The sequence below is a fragment of the Notolepis coatsorum genome (assembly GCF_963971535.1).
Source record: "Notolepis coatsorum genome assembly, chromosome: 7".
Taxonomy (NCBI): domain Eukaryota; kingdom Metazoa; phylum Chordata; class Actinopteri; order Aulopiformes; family Paralepididae; genus Notolepis; species Notolepis coatsorum.
The window spans coordinates 17,521,575-17,543,715 of NC_140171.1; the positions used below are offsets into that span (position 1 = coordinate 17,521,575).

At 46.7% G+C, this 22,141-nt stretch overlaps 1 protein-coding gene across 1 annotated transcript in view; it reads right to left on the minus strand.

Moving 5' to 3' along the window:
• LOC311231861 (transitional endoplasmic reticulum ATPase) overlaps nucleotides 1-22,141 on the minus strand; it is a 48,497-nt gene that overhangs the window by 22,109 nt on the left and 4,247 nt on the right. Inside the window, 2 exon segments of the mRNA XM_084318483.1 lie at nucleotides 109-281; nucleotides 19,857-19,968. Coding sequence (XP_084174609.1) covers nucleotides 109-281; nucleotides 19,857-19,968 — 285 coding nt within the window.

Genomic DNA, 22,141 nt, shown 5'->3' on the forward strand with positions numbered 1-22,141 from the left:
CTACCTGACACACGACACACAGAACCAACCCAGGTGTGTGAGGCGAGGCCTACCTGACGACACAACACACACACACACAGACCCCAGGTGTGCGCGGCAGAGGCCTACCTGACGACGTCGCCGAGTCGCACTCGCAGGTTGTTGCGTGTCACGCGGCTCACGCGGATCCGCTCGTCGGGGCAGGTGTCGTCCGTCAGCACGATGCACACCGTCTCCCTGCGCTTGCGTCCGCGCAGGACCACCGTGTCGCCGCGGAACAGCTGCAGCTCCTCCGTCTTCGCCTGCGGACCGACGGGAAGTTAACGATAACGAACGAGGGGTCATTCTAACGCGTCAGCCGGCAGGGTTCTGATGTGACCTCTGTGGAAGGTCTGCGTCGTGACCCTCAGGTTTAAAGCCCATGTTCTCCATACAATTGAGGGGTACACACTGGAAAAGTTTATTAGCCTGGGCTTTTATTTGCCTCAATCACTTAACTCACCCCATCTTTAATTGGGACAGGTGTCTATATATATCTATGGGGCGACAGTGGCTCGGGAGTTGATTGAAAACTTTATTAACAGATTGCAGAATGGGTACAATACAGTACAGCTCTATATTAACAACTGCTAAGAGGATGAAGACCAGCTAAATACTTTAGTCTCGTTTACATAAGGGTGATCCATTTTCAATTCATCAAGACCTTTATGACATACAACAAATATCATAAGAGATATCAAAAGAGATCATAAAAAAATATACACATCCGAAGGGGAAGAAACTGTACATTGGAGGTAGAAGAGCAGTCGTCTGGTAATCCGGGGGGTTCCCGGTTCGATTCCCGCTCCTCCCGGGCAACATGTCGAAGTGTCCTTGAGCAGGACACTTATAATTAACCCCCAACTGTTCCCGATGAGCAGGTTGGCACCTTGCATGATGGTGTGAGAATGTGTGAGTGCATCATGGGGTCAAATGTGAGGAACAAAATTGTAAAGCGCTTTGGATGATAAGATATTGTCAAATGTAAAGTGCAATATAAATTAAATGTATTATTATTACTACTAGTATAAATATATGGGGGACAAGCCTCTAATTCCCTTTGCACAAAAAAAGTCTTGCTCAGCAAAGATGGGAAATATCAAAAGTGTTTATTTTAAACCAGTGAATATTATTTGTATGACATGTACAACACAAAAATAAAAAAATAAAGATATGGGTATATCCATCTACTCATCCTATGGATTATTTAATTATTAAAACTGCACCACATGGTGGCCAGGACAAGATTCCTCGAGGCCCTATACTATAGGCCGCTTCTCCGTCTGGTTTGAAGTCTTATTTGCCTAAAGCTACATGAATAACTTTTAGATTGTTTTACATGTTTTAACTTCTGGGCTTTTTACGGTTGTTTGACATCTACCTGATCGCCTCCAACACAGGCCGCTTGCTGGATATAATGACCCTCCCGCCGCTGGCCCAGTCACTTGATTCCTCCTCAACATCCATCGTCGAGATACTTCTCCAACTTCCATCTCCTTCTTCTACGATGCTATGGATGGATCGTCTTGACTCGCTCGTCTCCAGCTCAGGGCTGACTAACAACAACATGGCGTCTGGCTGCATGTTGCTGAAATACTCCATTCCGCAACTACCGAGTTTCATTTCAACACCTGCACGACGACACGACGTGCATCTCAGCCATCAAACTCTTCGCACTGCTTCACGTGTTCTGCTGCACGCTGCTGGTCGCAGCTCTGACGCGTCACCGGTACACTGGCGCACATGATCATCGTGCTAATAACTATCTCCGCCCCCTCAAAAACAGGCGCGCATTCTCGAAGACACTCTGACGTCACGAGACCGCCGCCATCTTGGTATTGGGGAAACAAACGGATTTCGGGATTACGGATTATTACATATTTTTATCACATTCTCGCAAATTTCATAACCTTTTCATATAATTTGTTTTGAAAATATTGAGGCCAGCAACATGGCATTTCACTATTTCGAAAGCCTTTCTGGTGATTCTAAGTGCATGTTTCCCCCAAGCCCAGTGGTGCAGTCCTAATATGGGAACTGGTAACACGCCACGCCACGTACACGCGCACGCGCGGGTACGTGCATGCGCACATAACTGATTTATACACACACACGCACGCACACACACACGCACACACACAAGCGCATATACGCAAGTGCAATCTTTCTATCATACAAGCTCTTCTTGCTCTCTATTTGTGTGAATGTGCGCGTGGAAAGCTGGCGCGCAGCACAGACGCTTGATTCAATATCATAAGCAGGTAGACCCCCATCACGAATTCCGAGCCACATTAGTATTCACCTCCACTGCCTGTGTCACACAGAATGAAGGGGGAGATGCATTCAGATAGCCAACACCCAGACACTTAGTCTACCTGCGCTTTTTGTTATGTAAAACGGTGGCTGGGTACTAGTCACAACGAATGGATACAGCGCATTTTTGTGTGCGCGTACACGCGAGTACACATCCGTACGCGATCGCGCATACTTCTGCCTCAGTGATCTGGTAACACGGCGTGTAACCGGGTGTGACCGCGACTGCACCACTGCCCAAGCCATAGACATGCACTTAGACAGAAAGTTAAACAGACAGGAAGTTGACTTCGAGAATGTGCAGGTTCCAAATCTTCCATCAATCGAATGCCTTGCAGCTAGGTGCCAAAACAGCCAAACCCCTCCTAATCATTTCCATCTACAGACCCCAGATGGCATACTCATCCGCACTCAGAGCCGTTAGGGCCTCCTACTACTCAACCCTTATTGAGTCCGGCCGCGGCGGCCACTCAAACCCAAAGCTTCTGTTTTCTACCATCAACCAGAAGCTCAAGCCCAGGGACTCATCTGCCAAAATTCCCTCCACTGTTGAATGCAACCGTTTCATGGACTTTTTTAAAACCAAGATCGAAACAATCGGGCACAACATTGCCCCTACTCAACTGGCCCTGCCACCCGACACTATAGTCACGATGGCCGGTGGGGCTAGGATGCTTTGCTGAGGTCACCCAAGCCGAGCTATCCGCCATAGTTCTCAAAATGAACTCTTCCACCAGCTCCCTGGATCCCCTCACAACATCACTATTGAAAATGTGCCTTCCATCCATGTGCATTCCACGTACAGAATAAAAACATGGCTATTTAATTGTGGGGATGACTGGTTTGAGCAGCCACACTGGCCCTGGGTCAAGCTAATGAGACCTGGGATCAGCCACACCTGCTCTGGGTCAAGCTAATCATTTACATTTACATTTTGTCATTTAGCTGACGCTCTTATCCAAAGCAACTTACAAGTTTTGTACAACAAGACAGCAGGAAGGGTACAACTCTATCAGCTGAGTAACAATGTTCATGACAGTAAGGTTAGTTAGGGTTAGTGTAACTGAGGGGTACAATTCCCTGACTGTATTACTAGATATGATACTTACTACCACTACCTTTGTACTTAATATTCGGCCACCCAGTACACGGCATAAATATATTATCATGAACACTCTCACGTAGATGAAACGGATCCAACACAAATGTACGAATTAGAAACAGGTCTTTATTTCCTACACAGCGATGGTGTGTAGAATAAGCACTTAATCACTTAATTACATTTATGAATTGAAATAGTATGCACTTTTATGGCAAGGAGTATTTGTCGGTATATCAATAGAGAATGTCCAATCTCTGAAGGCGCAGGTGGTAAATATACGACCTGGAATAGTTAAGGAATAACAGCAATGATACTTTAATGATTATAGGCTGGATACACTAGAGGGGGTTAATCCGGTCGCTTGTAAGCCGACAGGAGTAGGAAGGGGGGGGGGGTAGAATCCAGCTGCCTCGTCCGGCCAAGGGTATCCCAGGTGAACCCACTGTAGTGCCGTTCAATGCGCCGGCGATCCTTGGACCACAGATGAAAGCAGGTGGACTCTTTGTGGGCCGGCTCTCTCCGGTCCACGGGGGAGAGACGTGAAGAGACCTCGTCTTGCAGAGCGTCTCCTCACCTTGCGTCCTCTCCAGGGGGGGGGGTTCCAACACACGGCAGTGTCGGGGGTCTTTATCCATGGAATAATCAAAGTATCCAAAGCATAATCCGTGCCTGGGAAGGCGGGCTGTCGTCGGTAGAATAATCCGGTATACAGGTCCACTCGCTCGTCGGCTCTGGGGCTCCTCGGGTGCAGCTTCACATAGGGTCAACCACCCTGGGTAAGCAGCCAGTTCTCTGCCCGAAACGATGGGGTACTGACTACGGTAGTATTCTCACCGCACGAAGCACTATATATTAACAGACTATTATTAGCTTAATAGACTACGTCCAACTCGACGATATAGTGCCAAATATGACTATTCAAATATTAATATACACGATGTCTCAATACCGATGGTAGGCGAACTTGGCCTTACTCCCACACGTGGCGTCGCGGGGAGGCTTTACGTCTGTAACTCTATTGGAGGGTAAGAAACTGGACTGAAAAGAAAGTCCTACTTTAGTAGCGCAGTATATATACGCACTATGAACAAATAGTCCCATTAGTGGTGCGGTAGCCAAATTCCTACGCGGAACTAGGACTTGTTCGTACATGTCGAGCGGTACGTTTGAACTGGGTCTGAGGGGTATGGCAGCCTGGCACCAAGGTCTCGACCAATAGTAGAATGGAGACTATTATGGGATGTTCAGTAGGCTAGAATGGATATTCAATGCATATTGTACAAGGAATATACAAGGGATATCAGGGAATATTAGAGAACATACAAATACAATTAAATATATATATATAAATAAATATATATATTCGGTTTAATCTGGCCCTTCACAACAGCCACCCCCTGAATAGGTCCCAGACCTAATCAGTTAAACAGAGACAGATTAATCGCGTTGTCTATTTACACATAAGGGTTTGCTGTAGGGGTCAGTCAACTTCACAAAGTCATAGGGTTGTAGGGTCATGGTCATCATCGATTGTGTCTGGGAGTCGAGGCAGTTCTATGAGCCTTGCCACGGGACGGGTGTAAGTGCGACCCTGGACGAGCACTTCAGCTGCTCGGACTTTGCCGTCGGCACCGGTGATCACTTTGCTTACGCGGCCGGCCGGCCACATAGCTCTGGGCAGTGATTGATCAATAATCATGACGACTGTTCCTTCTGTCAAATTGTCTCTCTCCTTTACCCACTTCTGGCGGGTCTGTAGAGACGGTAGGTAGTGCAGTAGGAAACTGTTCCAAAACTTGTCGGCTAATACTTGGCTGTACCTCCACATTCGTCGGCCGTTCGCTTCTTCAGGCCGGTACATTGTCTGGGGTAATGCAGGATCTAGCCGCCCCATCAGGAGTGTGTTGGGGGTTCTGCGTAGGCGACCACCCACTCTGATGAGGGTATGAGCGTCGCTCTCGGGGGCCAGATGAATTAATGTGCTGTCGGATGGGACGGGCTTTCCTCCCTGTAGACAGGCCAATTCATCGGGGAACGAGTCTCTCTGGGCTCGCTGCAGTAGAAGCAATTCTGCTTCCTCGTAGTTAGCTGCTGACATATCAGCGGGGGACTTGCACTCCGGGTGGTACCGCAGGAATGTTCTTTGTTGTGCACTCTCTATGGACGTGCAATCGTTTATGTTAGGGTCGGTGGAGGCTACGGTGCTCAATCCACAGAACACAGACTTCTTAATTTCCACCTCCTCTGGACTTGCTTCCCTCGGGATAGGCATGGGCCACTGTCCTTCCGGGAGTCTTAGGAATGCGGGGCCGTCACTGTAGACATTGCGACGGGTGAGGTCATCCAGGGGCATCCCCCGGGTGATGACGTCAGCTGGGTTCTGTTTTGTATCAACGTAGCGCCACTCTGTTTCTCCGGTTAACTCTTCGGTTAAGTCTTGAATCTCGGTGACTCTGACTCCCACGAAGACTTTGTACTTGCATGAGTCCGATTTGATCCAGGCGAGTACCGTCGTGGAATCTGACCACAGGATTGTTCTAGACACCGGTATGGTGAGCTCACGTTGGATGAGCGTGGCTAGGTGCGCTCCGGCTAGGGCTGCGCAGAGCTCTAGACGTGGGATAGATTGTTGCTTGCGTGGGGCTATTCTCGAGCGGGCGAGGACAAATGCTGTGTAGATCTCTCCCCCCTGGTCTTGGGCCCGCAAGTAGGCTACTGATCCGTATGCGACCTCTGAGGCGTCACTGAAGACGTGTAAGTCCATTTTACATGTCTCTGGCCTCACCGTGGGTGGGAAGTAGCTTCGGCGCATATTAACGCCTGGGAGTGAGTGGAGCTCCATCTCCCACTCTCTCCAGGTGGATGCAAGGTGTGCGGGAATGGGGTCGTCCCAGCCCTGGTCCTTGTCCCACAATGCTCGTACAATCATTTTTGCCCTGGTGGTGTACGGTAGAATACATCCTAGCGGGTCATATTGTCGGGCGAGTGTTGTGTACACACTCCGTCTGGTGGTCGGCGCCGCCGCCGGCCTTCCCTGCTCCGTAGTCAGGGGCTTGTGTCTGTAGTGAAGCGAATCTGTTTTGAATCGCCACACCAATCCCAGGGTCATCTCCTGGGCTTCTCCCGGGATTGTAGCCATCCAGGTCTCGCTGCTGGCTGCCTTGTCCTCGGAGGAGAGGCTGCGCAGTACTTGCGGATCGCTGCTGGCCCACTGCCTGAGATCAAAGCCGCCTTTGATCAATGAGGCACGGAGTTTAATCAGGAGAGCCTCGGCTTCTTCCTGGGTTGAAAGGCTTTGTAGACAGTTGTCTACGTAGAAGCTGTTCTTTACGCTGTGTCGGACCTCTTCGTCCGCTGCTGGGTCCTCTGCTACATGTTTCTGTAGTGCAAATGTCGCACAGCAGGGGCTGCACGTCGTTCCGAAGGGGAGGACTTCCCATTGGTAGATGGCTGGGTGCTCATCTCCTGGCTTCTCTCTCCATAGGAACCGTAACAGGGGCTTGTCCGCCTCTACTAATCTCACCTGCAGGAACATTCCTTTAATGTCCCCGCTGATGGCCACCTTTTCCTGGCGGAAGCGGAGTAGAACGCCGAGTAGGGAGGGGCCGAGTGTGGGACCGGGCAGTAACTCTTTATTCAGATTTTGGGATCCGATCTGGTAGCTGCAGTTAAATACTATGCGGTCTTTACCGTTGTGATGGACCTTGTGGTGGGGCACGTACCACGATTCAGTGGTCTGGTCAGCCTCTTTAATGTCCATCTTTGTGACGTGTCCCGCTGTGATGAGCTTCTCAATCTCAGCGCGGTATACACTCTCTTGGGCGGGGTTCTTGGCTAAGCGCCGCTCCGTGTTCAGCAGGTACCGTTCTGTGGCGTCTGTCTTGGCGTGGAAAGTAGGCATTCCTTCTCGCCGCAGGAGTGGCGTGGCGTATCTCAACACGCCGTTGACCGGGACTCTCTTGGTCCCTGTCTCGAGGAGGTGAATTGCGTAAATGTCATCTTTAGAGCGAATGTCTTTCTTTCCGTTCTTAAAGGGCATTTGTTCTAGGGTCCATAGCCGCTCTACGTGTTGCAGGAGTGCGGTTTCTCCCTCTGTGACTCGGGAGTGGAGACATCTAGTGGCTGTACTTCGGTTGAGAGATTTGGCGAGCGGGCCTTGGAGAGTCCATCCCAAACGGGTCTCGACTGCTGCAGGACAGCCTCGGGGTCCGGTATGAACCCGGTCTATCGGGACAATGAGGTCTGCATGGTCGGAGCCTATCAACAGGGTCGGCATAGCATTGTCTATGAGCGGGATCGGTAACTTGCGCAGATGTGCATATTTCTCCATCAGCTTGGCGACGGGGTATGTGTACCGCGACAGTCCTATTTCTTGGCTGGTGAAAGCGTCTGCAATCTGGTACCGTCGCTCAGGCTGGCCGCTTGCTGCGATAGAGAATGAGACATTCTCGCCCTTTATCGTCTTCAAATCTCGTCTTATTGTCCGAATTGTCATTTGGGTTTCGCTTCCCCGCAGCCCTAGCTGGGCCGCAGCGGAGGCGAGCAGCAGGGTCTTCTCTGACCCGTCATCGAGGACGGCGTAAGTGTCCAGGACTTTATTCTGGTAGCTTAGTGTCACACGCACTACTTTTAGGAGTACTCGGGCTCCACTGCTGCTGGCGGGATCGATGTACATGACGCTCGCTTTGCGGCTGGATGGTGCAGGTGAAGGGCGCCGTCTGTTACTGTCGTGAAGTATGTCCAGATGGGCTCCATCGCACTTGGTGCACCTTTTCTTTAAGCGGCATTCGGCTGCCATGTGTGAGCGCGCACAGCGAAAACAGCGCTTGTTGGACTTTATCCATTGACCTGCTTCCTCCGCGTTCAGCTTGGGGAAGGAGTCACATTGCGCTAGCCAGTGTTCTTTCTCACAGTAGGGGCACACTATCTTCCACTTCTCCGTTCTGGAGGGGGTACTGTGGCTCCTGCTGCTCGGTACTGACTCCGATTGGTGCATCACAGTCACCGATCTTCTTCCATCATTTAGTCGTCTGGTTCCTTCTCTGGAGCCAGGGGTGCTCCGTCCGAATGTATCTAGCCGTAGGCTGCTGACTTCTCTCGCCAGGAAGTCTGCTAGATCGAGGAGGTTCGGTTCGGGGCCATTCGGGTCTCTGTGGTCCCTCTGCCGCCTAAAACGCTCCTGACGAGCGGGCGGCAGCTTCTCCAGAATCCTTTCCACATTTGAGTTGGCGTAAAGTTCATACTTCCCCTCCTCTCTTTGCGCTCCCAACATCCCTACCAGGGACTGCACTCTGATGGACAGGTCGTCCAGTGCTCGATTGTCTATTGCTGGGGGTAAGCGGTCGATGTGTCGGATCTCCTGGATCACGTAATCCCATATGCGCCCATACCTCTGGTCCAATGCTACCAGCGCTGCTGTGTATGGGGTGGTGGAAGTCGCGTAGGCGAGCGCTATATTATGTGCGCGGGGCACCTTTAAGTGCTGCAGTAGGATGGCGTATTTGTGGCGTTCATCCAATACATCCACCAACATGGTCTCCAGACACATGCGGAGTTCTGTATACTGGGCCCGGTTCTCTTGGGTGAAGTCGGGTACCATAGGCGTGCCAATGTATGACGCTGACTGTGGATACATCGGCGAGCGTTGGGGGAGAGGCCTCCTAGGCGAGTCTCCTCCCGCTCCTTGGTATGGGCTGGTACCGGCAGTGTACCATGGCCCGCTTGTCCAGGTGCTGTTCCTCGGTGCGGGTCGTGCGTCGTGCTCACCCGTGTATAGAGTCGGGGGTCTGTAGCGCAGCTCCGCGGGAGTATAGCCTGGGCTGTACCGGACCTCCTGGTCCGGTAGAGTACTGTGCTGTCTTCGGGCGTGGTTCTCCTCCTCTTCCTCTTCGTCTTCAGTTAGGTCATCCAGTGCTTGTAGTCTCTGGTTTAGCCTCTCCACAGGATATGCTGCTCCTTCCCGGTTGCTAGGTCTCGCTTGGACCGGTGGGGGGAGGTGGTCTGTGGGGGGTGTGGTATAATTATGTCCTCATGTAAATATATCCCCCTCCCTGTGTTCCCTTTACCTGTGCCCCCCCCCCCTCTCTGTGGAATAAGACACTCCCCTCCCCTGCGTCCCCAAACCTGTACCCCCTCCCCCCCATCTGACCTATCAAATGGGACCACACACCCCCTTTGTTGAACTATAAAGGGCTCTTCCCGACCACAATCAAGGCTTCTTACCTGGGGGATTTCAGCTGATCACCTGGGGCGAGAGCCTCAGCCATTCTCTCTATGTATTCTATCTGTTTGGTTAATAAACCTTGTTATTATCCAAGCCTCGGTTGACTGAGACATTCTTCATCAGGATATCTACAAATATCCCACAATTGGCGTCTACGAACTTGTGACGGACTTTTTGCGTCCTCCCGGCGTGCTGTATCATTCAACTATACAGAGAAAAGTGAGTATAATAGGATGGTCGACCAAAAATGTATGGAAGGAATTCAAATCTTCCCGCTTTTCTCTGTGCCAGGTGAATATTACAGAATGTTGTCCAATATTGAGATCATGGCTGAGTAGAATAATGTGCAATAATATATCTGATCTGTATTGAGAATCGTTACCAGGGCGCGCGTGCACCTGGGTCCTTTATCAGGCGGTTCTGAGAGGATGGGTTATAGTGCTATTCCCAAAAGTTTAGGCACAATGGTTGAAGTGCTATTCCAGGTCGAGTCGGAGCCGACCAAAAGTTAAGGCACACCACACAGGTTGTTGGATTGCTACCCCTAGTCTAGCTGATGCAGACTAAAAATATAGGCAACAAAATAGATACGTGAGCTTATTATGATGTGATATCCTTGGAAAACGCTACTCTGTTAAAAACGTTCTGTGATTCCTGTGCAAAGAGGCGGGAAGTAGGATCGAGAAGCGGATAGAATCATAATTAGAAATTACCAGAGTAGCGTCATAATATTCATTGTTTCAACCTCAAACTAAGCCCACAATCTCATTCCTGAAAACGATGTATTTTGGATTAGATTAACCAATTGATTATACAGATAGCGGGAAGATGACCTGTCTCGGGAGTACGTGAATGTACATTTAACGAGTCGCAGGTCGAAGGGACCGTGAGTGTGATTAAAAGGTATATATAATCTAATATATCGCTGGTAAATTTCGAAGTCAGGTTCGGTCGTTATGATTTTAATAACGATGTGTAGTTATAGATCAAGGGTATAAATGCCTTGTCGCAACAGATGTTGGAACAATACAGATGTTGGTCGACTAAACGTAAAGCGATCCAATACAGTCAGACATATACACACGTTAACTTATATGTATTAGTGTTTGTTTGTCTGTTTAAGCCTCGTTTGTATGTGCACAAGTATTATAGGACCCGTCGCGTTGCTTTATTGAGTCAAGAATCGGCTGCGGATAGCGCGACGAGCATTGAGAGACAGTTACCGTTATACAAAGAATAACATTGAAGTGCAGTTCACGGGAACAAACTAGAATAGTAATTTCCGGATTCCGCAGAACACCGGCCCACGGGAACAACCATTTGGAGAAGTATAGTTTTATCGTTTCAGTTTGTTTACGTTTCACATATGCACAGGCGCGTTCATTCGGTAACAAAACGCTGGTATAGGAATTCCAGGCTATTGAGAGCTCGTTGGAAAAATACTGTATGAATTGCAAAGCGTTATTTCCGAGGCGAATGAGAACGCACGAACGTCGCATGGAGCGATGACGTCACGCTATGCGCGCCGTGAAGCTATGATTTTATATTAAACTATCCATAGGCGAACGTAAAGTTTAATGTGCCCAAGGCCGAAGGTGCGTGAAATCCACGTGTAGTATATGTTTTATTTGTATATGTATGTGCGCGCTGCTATTGGAAAATGTTGAGTTGAGGTGGCGAGATGCGGGTTGCTGACGACACGTAACGGATCCAACCCAACACAACAGCTGTCCCCGGTGAGTATGACAATCATAAATATAGATGCATTGATTGATTGAAAACTTTATTAACAGATTGCAGAATGGGTACAATACAGCACAGCTCAATACACAATTGTTAAGGGGATGCAGACCAGAGAGAGACTTTAGTCTTGTTTACATCAGGGTCCCCCATTTTCAATACCAGATTTGTTTACATCAGGGTCCCCCATTTTCAATTTATCAGAACATATTATGACATACATGACAGACAGATAGTCAGTACTGCTACATCTGTACATTTATGACATACCAGATTTGCAAATTCAGTACTTTTTGTGATACAAAAGGAGTCAAGAAAAGGGAGTCATTTGACGTAGAAACTGTACATATACACAACTATCAGTTAAAGCAAATTACAATGTCTGTTTCAGAATTATAATACATCTGTGGGCGTACCGGTCATACTGACCATGGGAGCTAAACAAACACTTCCGGTTCCCAATATATGGCAGTACAGGAATTGTAGTCCACATAAACAGCGTTAGATTAGACTTTATAAGCTTTCAATGTTGAAAACTTGGAACACAAACAACATAGATCATGTTTAAAAGTAAGATGTTTAGGTTATATTCACTTGAGTTAATGTGTTTATCTAAAGAACCAATGAAAGATAACTAACCCTTTCCATTGTAAGACATTTTAAACATGATTCAAAATGTGTGGGTCCACTTTCATATGATGCTTGTGTACATATGCGCTATGATTGATAAATGATAACACTATCATTTATCCTAGAACGGGATGGATGAGATCTAGCTAATGTTTGTTGAGCAGACACACCCAGGTCTTAGAAAAGAGTGGAAAATTAACATGTGTTTGTATTTACAGATCTGGCTCTGAGGCGAGATGCAAAACAGTGAATGACTACACCCAAATTGTATCACAAAAGACAGAAAATCCAACAATTTGCATGTCAACCGAGAGACAGTGCAGAGCTGAGAGACAATCGATTGACCATTTGGAATAAATCTGCATCCAAATACCCACATGTAAATTTCTTCAGAGTGGGCACTTGGGAGACAAAACAATGCAAATGCCTAGAGAGGACTCTGACCACACCTAGAGACGACGATAGCAGACACCATTGGATGGGCACTTGAAACCCACAGGGTATGCCTACACTCTGACCACAGACTTGGTGGACCAACAGAGAACCACTTAGTTAAACATGAAATCAGACACAAATGATGATGTTGCAGTCATGAAAGTCTACCTAATTCCCATACTAACAATAACTAACAAGTTGTTTTCATCATCTCTTTTCAAGAGACACACAAATTAGAGATATGAATTCTGAATAAAACCAAACAAAGTAGAAGTGCCTGAGATGAAAGATCAATGATGAAAACAATTTAACATACTATCCCCCTCCTTCTATTCTCTGCTTAACCACTAACTCCTTGCAAATTTCAAATACTTTCCATGATTGCAAAATTATCAACCACCAAAATTGCAGCACAATTATCTAAATGTACAAGATATCAACAACATTGATCATTTAGCTGACACTTTTATCCAAAGAGACTCACAGGTTCTGTACGACAGGACATCAGGCAAGGCACACCTCTATCAGCTGAGTAACAATGGTCATTAAAGTGTTGAGTGCCACAGTGTAGGTTAGTTTTATTAGTGTTGAGTGCTACAGTGTAGATTAGTTTATTAGGACAAATGCATGACAGTAAGGTTAGTTAGGGTTAGATGATAAGAAATGATTGTTTTTCATGCGCAAAATTAACTGGCTACCTAGATTTTATGTTTTTTCCCCATGCTATGCTATGATGAGCCACACTGAGATGTGAAAAACGCCAGAGAAGTCGTGGCGAGGTAAGTATCCTGAGGTACAGCCAACGCATCCTGAGGTAAGATCAAATTAAAATTTGACATCACAGACTATGAAGAAAAATAGCTATTTTATCTGATTCAAGATTTGGCCATTCATTTACTAATTTTATTTAAAGCCTAATGATAAGATTGTAGTGAATGTGACCTTCTTGACGTAAGGAATCACTGCTAATGCAATTGGTTTGCATTTCCTATTGTCAATTAAGTGATTTTATTTACAATGAATTGAATTAATCCCAAAATGATTTTCCACTTTAGCAGAAAGGCGTTGAATCATTTATGTGAGGAGTTTTCTAAGGCAGTGTTTATCACCCTCAGATCACGAATTGGTGAGAGGACAGGACGAGTGAGACGACGCGCGACCTGAACCACGAAGCTGCGGACACAACCAATGACGATTCGGACAATAAGAAGAGATCTAAAGACGATAAAGGGCGAGAATGTCTCCTTCACTATCGCAGCAAGCGGGCAGCCAGAGAGACGACGGTGCCACCCCGACCCTGCTGATAGGCTCCGACCATGCAGACCTCATAGTCCCGATAGACCGGGTCCACACAGGGCCCAGAGGCTGTCCTGCAGCAGTCGAGACCCGCCTAGGATGGACATTACAAGGCCCCCTCGCTAAGTCTCTTAACCGAACAGCAGCCACTAGCTGCCTCCACTCCAGAGTGACAGAAGAAGACACCACCCTCCTACAGCATGTCGAGAGGCTATGGACACTAGAGACAATGCCCTTTAAGAACGAAAAGAAAGACATTCGTTCCAAGGAAGACATTTACGCCATAGCACTCCTCGAGCAAGGGACAAAGAGAGTCAAAGTCAACGGAGTGATGAGATACGCAACTCCACTCTTGAGGCGAGAAGGTATGCCCACCTTCCACGCCCCAAAAGAAGCGACGGAGCGGTATCTATTGAACACAGAGCGGCGCCTAGCCAGAGACCCCGCTCAAGAGACTGTGTACCGCACTGAGATTAACAAGCTAATCACAGCGGGACACATAAAGAAAATTGACAACCAGAGGCAACGACAACAACCGTGGGAGAACCATCCAACCCAGCCCACAGACATCCCCAAGAAAGTGGAGCAGAGGACCACGAAGGAGACTGACCAAGGAGACACTGACGAAGAGGAGATCAACCTTTGACGGCCTCCACCCCGGCACTGCAGACCAAACCCATCACCTGCAGATGGGAACCAGAGCCCCGACCATCAAGGTGGATTCCCATGACAAGATTGTCATCCGTGTGAAAAAGAGCGTCCTACTGACTAGCCACTACACCGGCGGGCCCTCGCCCTCCATCAAGTGGTACCGCAATGACGAGGAGAGGACAGCGAAACCAGCACAACACATTCAAAAACGCCCTGACCACCATGTCTCTGGGCCTGATGGGAGCCAAGCGTGAGCACAGTGGCGGATGTGTGGTGGTGATGGAGAACAACATAGGCTGCAGGAAAAGACCACTATAGTTGACTGCTACCGGTGACCCTTGACAAGGTACACAGGGAGCGGACGGCGACCTCCTGTAGGCCCCCTCTGAATGAACGACGACCAGTGAATGTTCCCGACTGCATCGTCAAGAAGAGACATCATCAGAGACCTGTAGAACAAGATACTTCTGAACACACATTGTCCACATTGTTATGTATGTATTGGCCCTGCCACACGACAGACCGAGAACAGATGATCAACACTTCACAGCAACTGTCAGATTCACAAACAAGAACTGTTTCACAGAGTTCATATGTATCTGGAAAATTATTGACTAGGAATATGATGAAATACAATCAGTAAGATTGCATTAACCAATTTTATAATGACAATGAGAAATGATCACAGAGTCACATTACAAAATGGTATTGTTAAACAGGGCAGAACCAGTTGGATTGTTCCAAGACACCAAGTTTGTGTTCAACATTGATAGTATGCACCACAGAACAATGCATAACGATTATCATAATCACCTTTTATATTAACCACTAGGTTAACGGTTTTCAATTTTATTTTGACACATTAGCCACTAAGGTAATGTCTATTGTATGTATTTATTTAATTTTTATGTGTTACTGTTTGGCCCTGCCACACGACCGACAGAGAACACCTTGTCAACAACGACGCAACATCATTCAGATTAATACCTTCACAAGAAGGAAACTTTTCACACAAATGTATGTATCTGCAAAACAATGAACTAGGGATGTGATGAAAAGAAATCAATGAGAAAGCATTAACAATGGTTAGTAATAATGAGCTAAAATGTATTGCTGAAGGAAGAAGTGACCACATGATCACATTACATCACATTTGAATTACTTAGGTTACAAAATTGTATTGTCAGACAAGAAAGAATCAGTTGTTTTATTCTCTCATAGAAGAGGACATGTAACGTTGTTTTGCACCTATATGGTGATGCACTAGAATTACATATAGAAGCGATGCATAAGACGTTTTATCTCCTCATTTATAGAGAAGAAATGGAGAAAATTGCCTGATTCTAAGTAAAGACCAACAAAACTGAGGCAATCACAGATGAACGTGACACTCAAACTCAGGGTAAATACAACTGGATCCTAAGTAATTTCATCAAGAATCATCATAAAACGTGCAAAAATATATATATATATATTTTTGAACAGTTTCCCATAATCAATCATGTTAGTTTTATTAACCACCAGGTTAACGGTTGTTAAAATGTTTTTGTACACATTAGCCTAATTATGCACACAATTTTGTTTTTTTTCACCCTGTGCAATCTGACCACACAGACAGTGCATGTATTTAATTGGTTTATTACGATGCCTGTATGCACAACGATCACATTAGCCTCCCCAGAGTCACGACATAAACGACTGAAGGTATGCCAAGATATTTGCACAGCGATAGCTTCTAATGATTATGTTAATTGTTGTTTGATATCAGAGATGAGGACCACTCATTGATATAGGTATTTTGAGCGATTAATAAAAGAAAAGGGTGATATCTAGTCCCACATCTCTGATATCAAAATAACACAGACCGCAGTCCAGTCGATCATGTCATGAATCATGTATGTAAATAATTCTATTAATCATGTATGTAAATAATTCTATTTTAAACTATTATCCCCACTTTTACCTGTTCCAAACAATCTTGGTATATTATACATTAATCTCACCCACATTATAAGAAAGAAAAGTGAGTATTGTGGTATAATTATGTCCTCATGTAAATATATCCCCCTCCCTGTGTTCCCTTTACCTGTGCCCCCCCCCCCTCTCTGTGGAATAAGACACTCCCCTCCCCTGCGTCCCCAAACCTGTACCCCCTCCCCCCCATCTGACCTATCAAATGGGACCACACACCCCCTTTGTTGAACTATAAAGGGCTCTTCCCGACCACAATCAAGGCTTCTTACCTGGGGGATTTCAGCTGATCACCTGGGGCGAGAGCCTCAGCCATTCTCTCTATGTATTCTATCTGTTTGGTTAATAAACCTTGTTATTATCCAAGCCTCGGTTGACTGAGACATTCTTCATCAGGATATCTACAAATATCCCACAGGGGTATAGACCTCGTCTGTTGGTCAAGTTCAGGGTTGTTTACTCGGCTAGGGGATGCCGCCCTGGAGGTGTGTCTAGACGAGTTCCTGGAGCCTCTGGCGGAGGGAGAGGGTGTTGTCCGTCTGATCAGCTGTTCTATTAGTTGCGCTTGCTGTCTGTCGCGCTCTGCGTCCCGTAGAGCACCAGCAGCTGCTCGCTGGCTGTCTGCTCGGTCTCGGGCCACATTCTCTTCCATCTGAATGCGTCTTATTTCCAGGCGTATGTGCTCTTCTTCGCTCCGTTGCTGTAGCTGCAATCGATCGCGTTCACCCTGGAGTCTATCGCGTTCAGTAGAGGCTTTCAGGCTGACGAGGAATGCCTGCTGTAGGGTCCTCTCTGCCTCGCTGGGGGAAGGCGGTTGTATAGGGGAGCCTTCCCTCGGGGTACTCCTTGCGGAGCCTTGGAGCTCTATCTTCACGGTGCTCTCCCCGTCTTCTTCCGTGCCGAGTTCTCTCTCGGTAGCGTTGTATTCCTCCCGGGACTCATCGGGGACTACTTCTTCAGTACTGGCGGGGTGTGAAGTCATGTCTGGTTCCCACTGGTCCCCACGTGAACTTGGTCAGTTACATTAGAGCCCGTAGGGGCCTCTATGGTCGGGGTAGTCTGGGCGTTGGGGTTAGACATACTTTTACTTTCTAGTTTTACCGCGTTTACTGTTAGTAGAAGACTAGGTTGTTGACTGACAGCGTAAGCCTCTAAGTACTGAGGGAGCCGTCGTTCGCGCTGCGGGCGTTGGTTAGGAGGATCGTTTCGTGGAGTGTTCATCATAGGCCATTTCAATATTAATAACACTATATTAATATTACACTAATTACCCTCCGGCTCGAAGGACCAATTGTAACTGAGGGGTACAATTCCCTGACTGTATTACTAGATATGATACTTACTACCACTACCTTTGTACTTAATATTCGGCCACCCAGTACACGGCATAAATATATTATCATGAACACTCTCACGTAGATGAAACGGATCCAACACAAATGTACAAATTAGAAACAGGTCTTTATTTCCTACACAGCGATGGTGTGTAGAATAAGCACTTAATCACTTAATTACATTTATGAATTGAAATAGTATGCACTTTTATGGCAAGGAGTATTCGTCGGTATATCAATAGAGAATGTCCAATCTCTGAAGGCGCAGGTGGTAAATATACGACCTGGAATAGTTAAGGAATAACAGCAATGATACTTTAATGATTATAGGCTGGATACACTAGAGGGGGTTAATCCGGTCGCTTGTAAGCCGACAGGAGTAGGAAGGGGGGGGGGGTAGAATCCAGCTGCCTCGTCCGGCCAAGGGTATCCCAGGTGAACCCACTGTAGTGCCGTTCAATGCGCCGGCGATCCTTGGACCACAGATGAAAGCAGGTGGACTCTTTGTGGGCCGGCTCTCTCCGGTCCACGGGGGAGAGACGTGAAGAGACCTCGTCTTGCAGAGCGTCTCCTCACCTTGCGTCCTCTCCAGGGGGGGGGGTTCCAACACACGGCAGTGTCGGGGGTCTTTATCCATGGAATAATCAAAGTATCCAAAGCATAATCCGTGCCTGGGAAGGCGGGCTGTCGTCGGTAGAATAATCCGGTATACAGGTCCACTCGCTCGTCGGCTCTGGGGCTCCTCGGGTGCAGCTTCACATAGGGTCAACCACCCTGGGTAAGCAGCCAGTTCTCTGCCCGAAACGATGGGGTACTGACTACGGTAGTATTCTCACCGCACGAAGCACTATATATTAACAGACTATTATTAGCTTAATAGACTACGTCCAACTCGACGATATAGTGCCAAATATGACTATTCAAATATTAATATACACGATGTCTCAATACCGATGGTAGGCGAACTTGGCCTTACTCCCACACGTGGCGTCGCGGGGAGGCTTTACGTCTGTAACTCTATTGGAGGGTAAGAAACTGGACTGAAAAGAAAGTCCTACTTTAGTAGCGCAGTATATATACGCACTATGAACAAATAGTCCCATTAGTGGTGCGGTAGCCAAATTCCTACGCGGAACTAGGACTTGTTCGTACATGTCGAGCGGTACGTTTGAACTGGGTCTGAGGGGTATGGCAGCCTGGCACCAAGGTCTCGACCAATAGTAGAATGGAGACTATTATGGGATGTTCAGTAGGCTAGAATGGATATTCAATGCATATTGTACAAGGAATATACAAGGGATATCAGGGAATATTAGAGAACATACAAATACAATTAAATATATATATATAAATAAATATATATATTCGGTTTAATCTGACCCTTCACAACAGTTAGAGTTAATATTATAATTTTTTTTCTCATTTCAGATAATGATTGAAGAAGTGCGTCTTTAGTCGACGGGTTTCGCCTGTCCTAACTGTGGTGGGAAGTTCGTTCCACCATTGTGGGGCAAGGACAGAGAATAGGCGACTTCTCTTTGATGACCCTCCCGGAGCTTGGATAGGAGTAGGTCTGAGGCGGCCAGAAGATGCAGAGCGTAGGGGTCTTGAGGGTGCGTAGTTAGAGACCATTGACCGGAGGTAGGCGGGAGCCGTTCCCTTCGCCGCAAAATACATACACATTTGGCACATGCAAGCGTCACGTAATTTTTTTTTTTTTTTTTTTTGTATGGCTTTTGCCTCTTCATAGTTCTCTAACGTTAGTCTTTTTTTCCTCAAGTCAACGCTCAATTCTATAAACACTTGACCGATACCCATCAATGCACAGCGCTCTAGCATGTTCTGACTGTGAACACCTAAAGCTGAGGCTCAGACCGACCGACCGTTTTAGATTTTTGGCTCATTTTCCCTTATGTTAGAATTCTTTTTATGTAAAAATAATGGTTGCCGATATAGAGGGGGGCGCCAAAACTGCACTGGGTGGCGCTCTAGGCGACCGCCTATATCGCCTGTAGGAAGGTCCGCCCCGGAGCGTGCACACACACAAGACCGAATGGAAATCTGACAGGGGTGTATGAACATGAAGTCACATACATTCATATTCATGCATACAGTACAAACACATGAATATACACACACACACCTGGGACAGGCTGACGATGCTGTTGTCTTCATTGAGAGCTTCATCCACAACCAGTCTGTTGGGTCTGTGTTTCTGCTTCAGGATGGCTGTGGAGAAATCCTCCACCTTCCCACTGGATAACACACACACACACAAACAAAAAGGGAGACCATAACAAAGTATATTGTGAATTAAATATAAGTACAAAGTCATGGAGTGTGTTGAGAGGAGTAGAATCCGTGGCGAATGCAGTGTATGTTTGTGTGAGTGAGTATGTGGAGGATTCTGTGAGGGGTTGAAGGGTCTGAACAAAAGTTAATTTTTTTTTTTTAAACTCAGGAAAATTGTGGATGTCTTCTGGGGAGAGATAGAGAGAGACCGAGACAGAGAGAGAGAGATAGAGAGAGACAGACACACAGAGAGAGAGAGTGAGAGAGACAGAGAGAGACACAGAGAGAGAGAGTGAGAGAGACAGAGAGAGAGAGAGACAGAGAGAGACACAGAGAGAGTGAGAGACAGACACACAGAGAGAGAGAGAGTGAGAGAGACAGAGAGAGACAGAGAGATAGCGAGAGAGAGAGACACACAGAGAGAGAGAGAGAGAGAGAGAGAGAGAGAGAGAGAGAGAGACAGAGAGATAGCGAGAGAGAGAGAGAGAGAGAGAGAGAGAGAGAGAGAGAGAGAGAGAGAGAGAGAGAGAGAGAGACAGAGAGAGACACAGAGAGAGTGAGAGAGACAGAGACGGACACAGAGAGAGGGAGAGAGAGACAGAGAGACAGATATATATATATATATATAGAGAGAGAGAGAGAGAGAGAGAGAGAGAGAGAGAGAGAGAGAGAGAGAGAGAGAGAGAGAGAGAGAGAGACAAATAATTCAGTTGTTAAGTCGTGACGTATCGACCTTCCAATAAACAGGGGCCGAGCTGCCTGCTGAGGCTCTGGTCTTCTCAACGCGCTTGTTGTCCCTTGTTGTTTGAACAGATCTGAGTCATATAATAAACAGTTTGTGCTCCTGGGACGTCCTGCTGCTGTCTGGAGAGCTCTGTGCTTCTGAGTGAAGAGCTTCCAATGACCACATCCATGCCCTAGCATGCAAGAGCGAACACACACACACACACACGCGCGCACACACGCACACACGCACACACACACACACACACACACACACACACACACACACACACACACACACACACACACACACAACTTCTATCTCCAATTTCGCCATGTGATACTGGTCTGCATTTAGAGCAGTTTACCCCGGGACATAGCAACCACTGTCGGCATTCATCATTATGAACACAGTCAATCTGTCCCAACAGTCCATGTACTGTGTTTACTAATTCTTCTCTCCAACATGGAATCTCATATTGCCTTAACCCTTTCACTGCCACACGACAGAAGGTTAACCCTTTACTGTCTAAGCTAATGCTCCATCATTAGCTCTCCGCCGTCGGTTGTGCGATAGTAAAGGGCTAACCTTCTGTATTGTCACAGTGAAAGGGTTAACCGTTTGGTAGTGCGGCGGTGAAAGGGTTAATTGCAGAGTCTACTTCACACGTCAGTGGAACTTTAGCACAATCTCTACACATTTCCCCAAGGGGATCAATAAAGGAATATCTTATCTTATCTTAAATTAGACTATGGCTGCCTCCTCATTATCCGATTGGTTTGGTCTTCATTGACTAATACTTTGTAAGTGTTGTGTCATGATGTCATGATGAATTGAAAATGGGGGACCCTGATGTAAACAAGACGAAAGTCTTTCTCTGGTCTGCATCCCCTTAACAATTGCGTGTATTGAGCCGTACTGTATTGTACCCATTCTGCAATCTGTTAATAAAATGTTCAATCAATCAATCAGGTCGTTCCTTTGTTTTTTTCCATGCCGAGTTATTTCTTGAAAAGATGATGTAAGCCCTATATTTAAAATGATCAGCACATCTCTGGTCAGCACTAGATTTAAAATGATGAGCACATCTCTGGTCAGCACTATATTTAAAATGAAAAGCACATCTCTGGTCAGCACTAGATTTAAAAAGATAAACACATCTCTGGTCAGCACTATATTTAAAATGAAAAGCACATTTTACTGTAATGTTGGTGCGACTGTATTATGTGTTGAACCTCTGGTGAACGATGAGTAATGTCTCTATGCACTTTGTTGATGAAAATAATTATTGTTTTTAATGCACCAATGAGCATGAATGATGCTTTTTATAAAAAAAAAAATTAAAACCGAAATCGAATACTATGCATTTTAGATTATGCACTAAGAATGCTTGATGCACTTCAGACGCCATA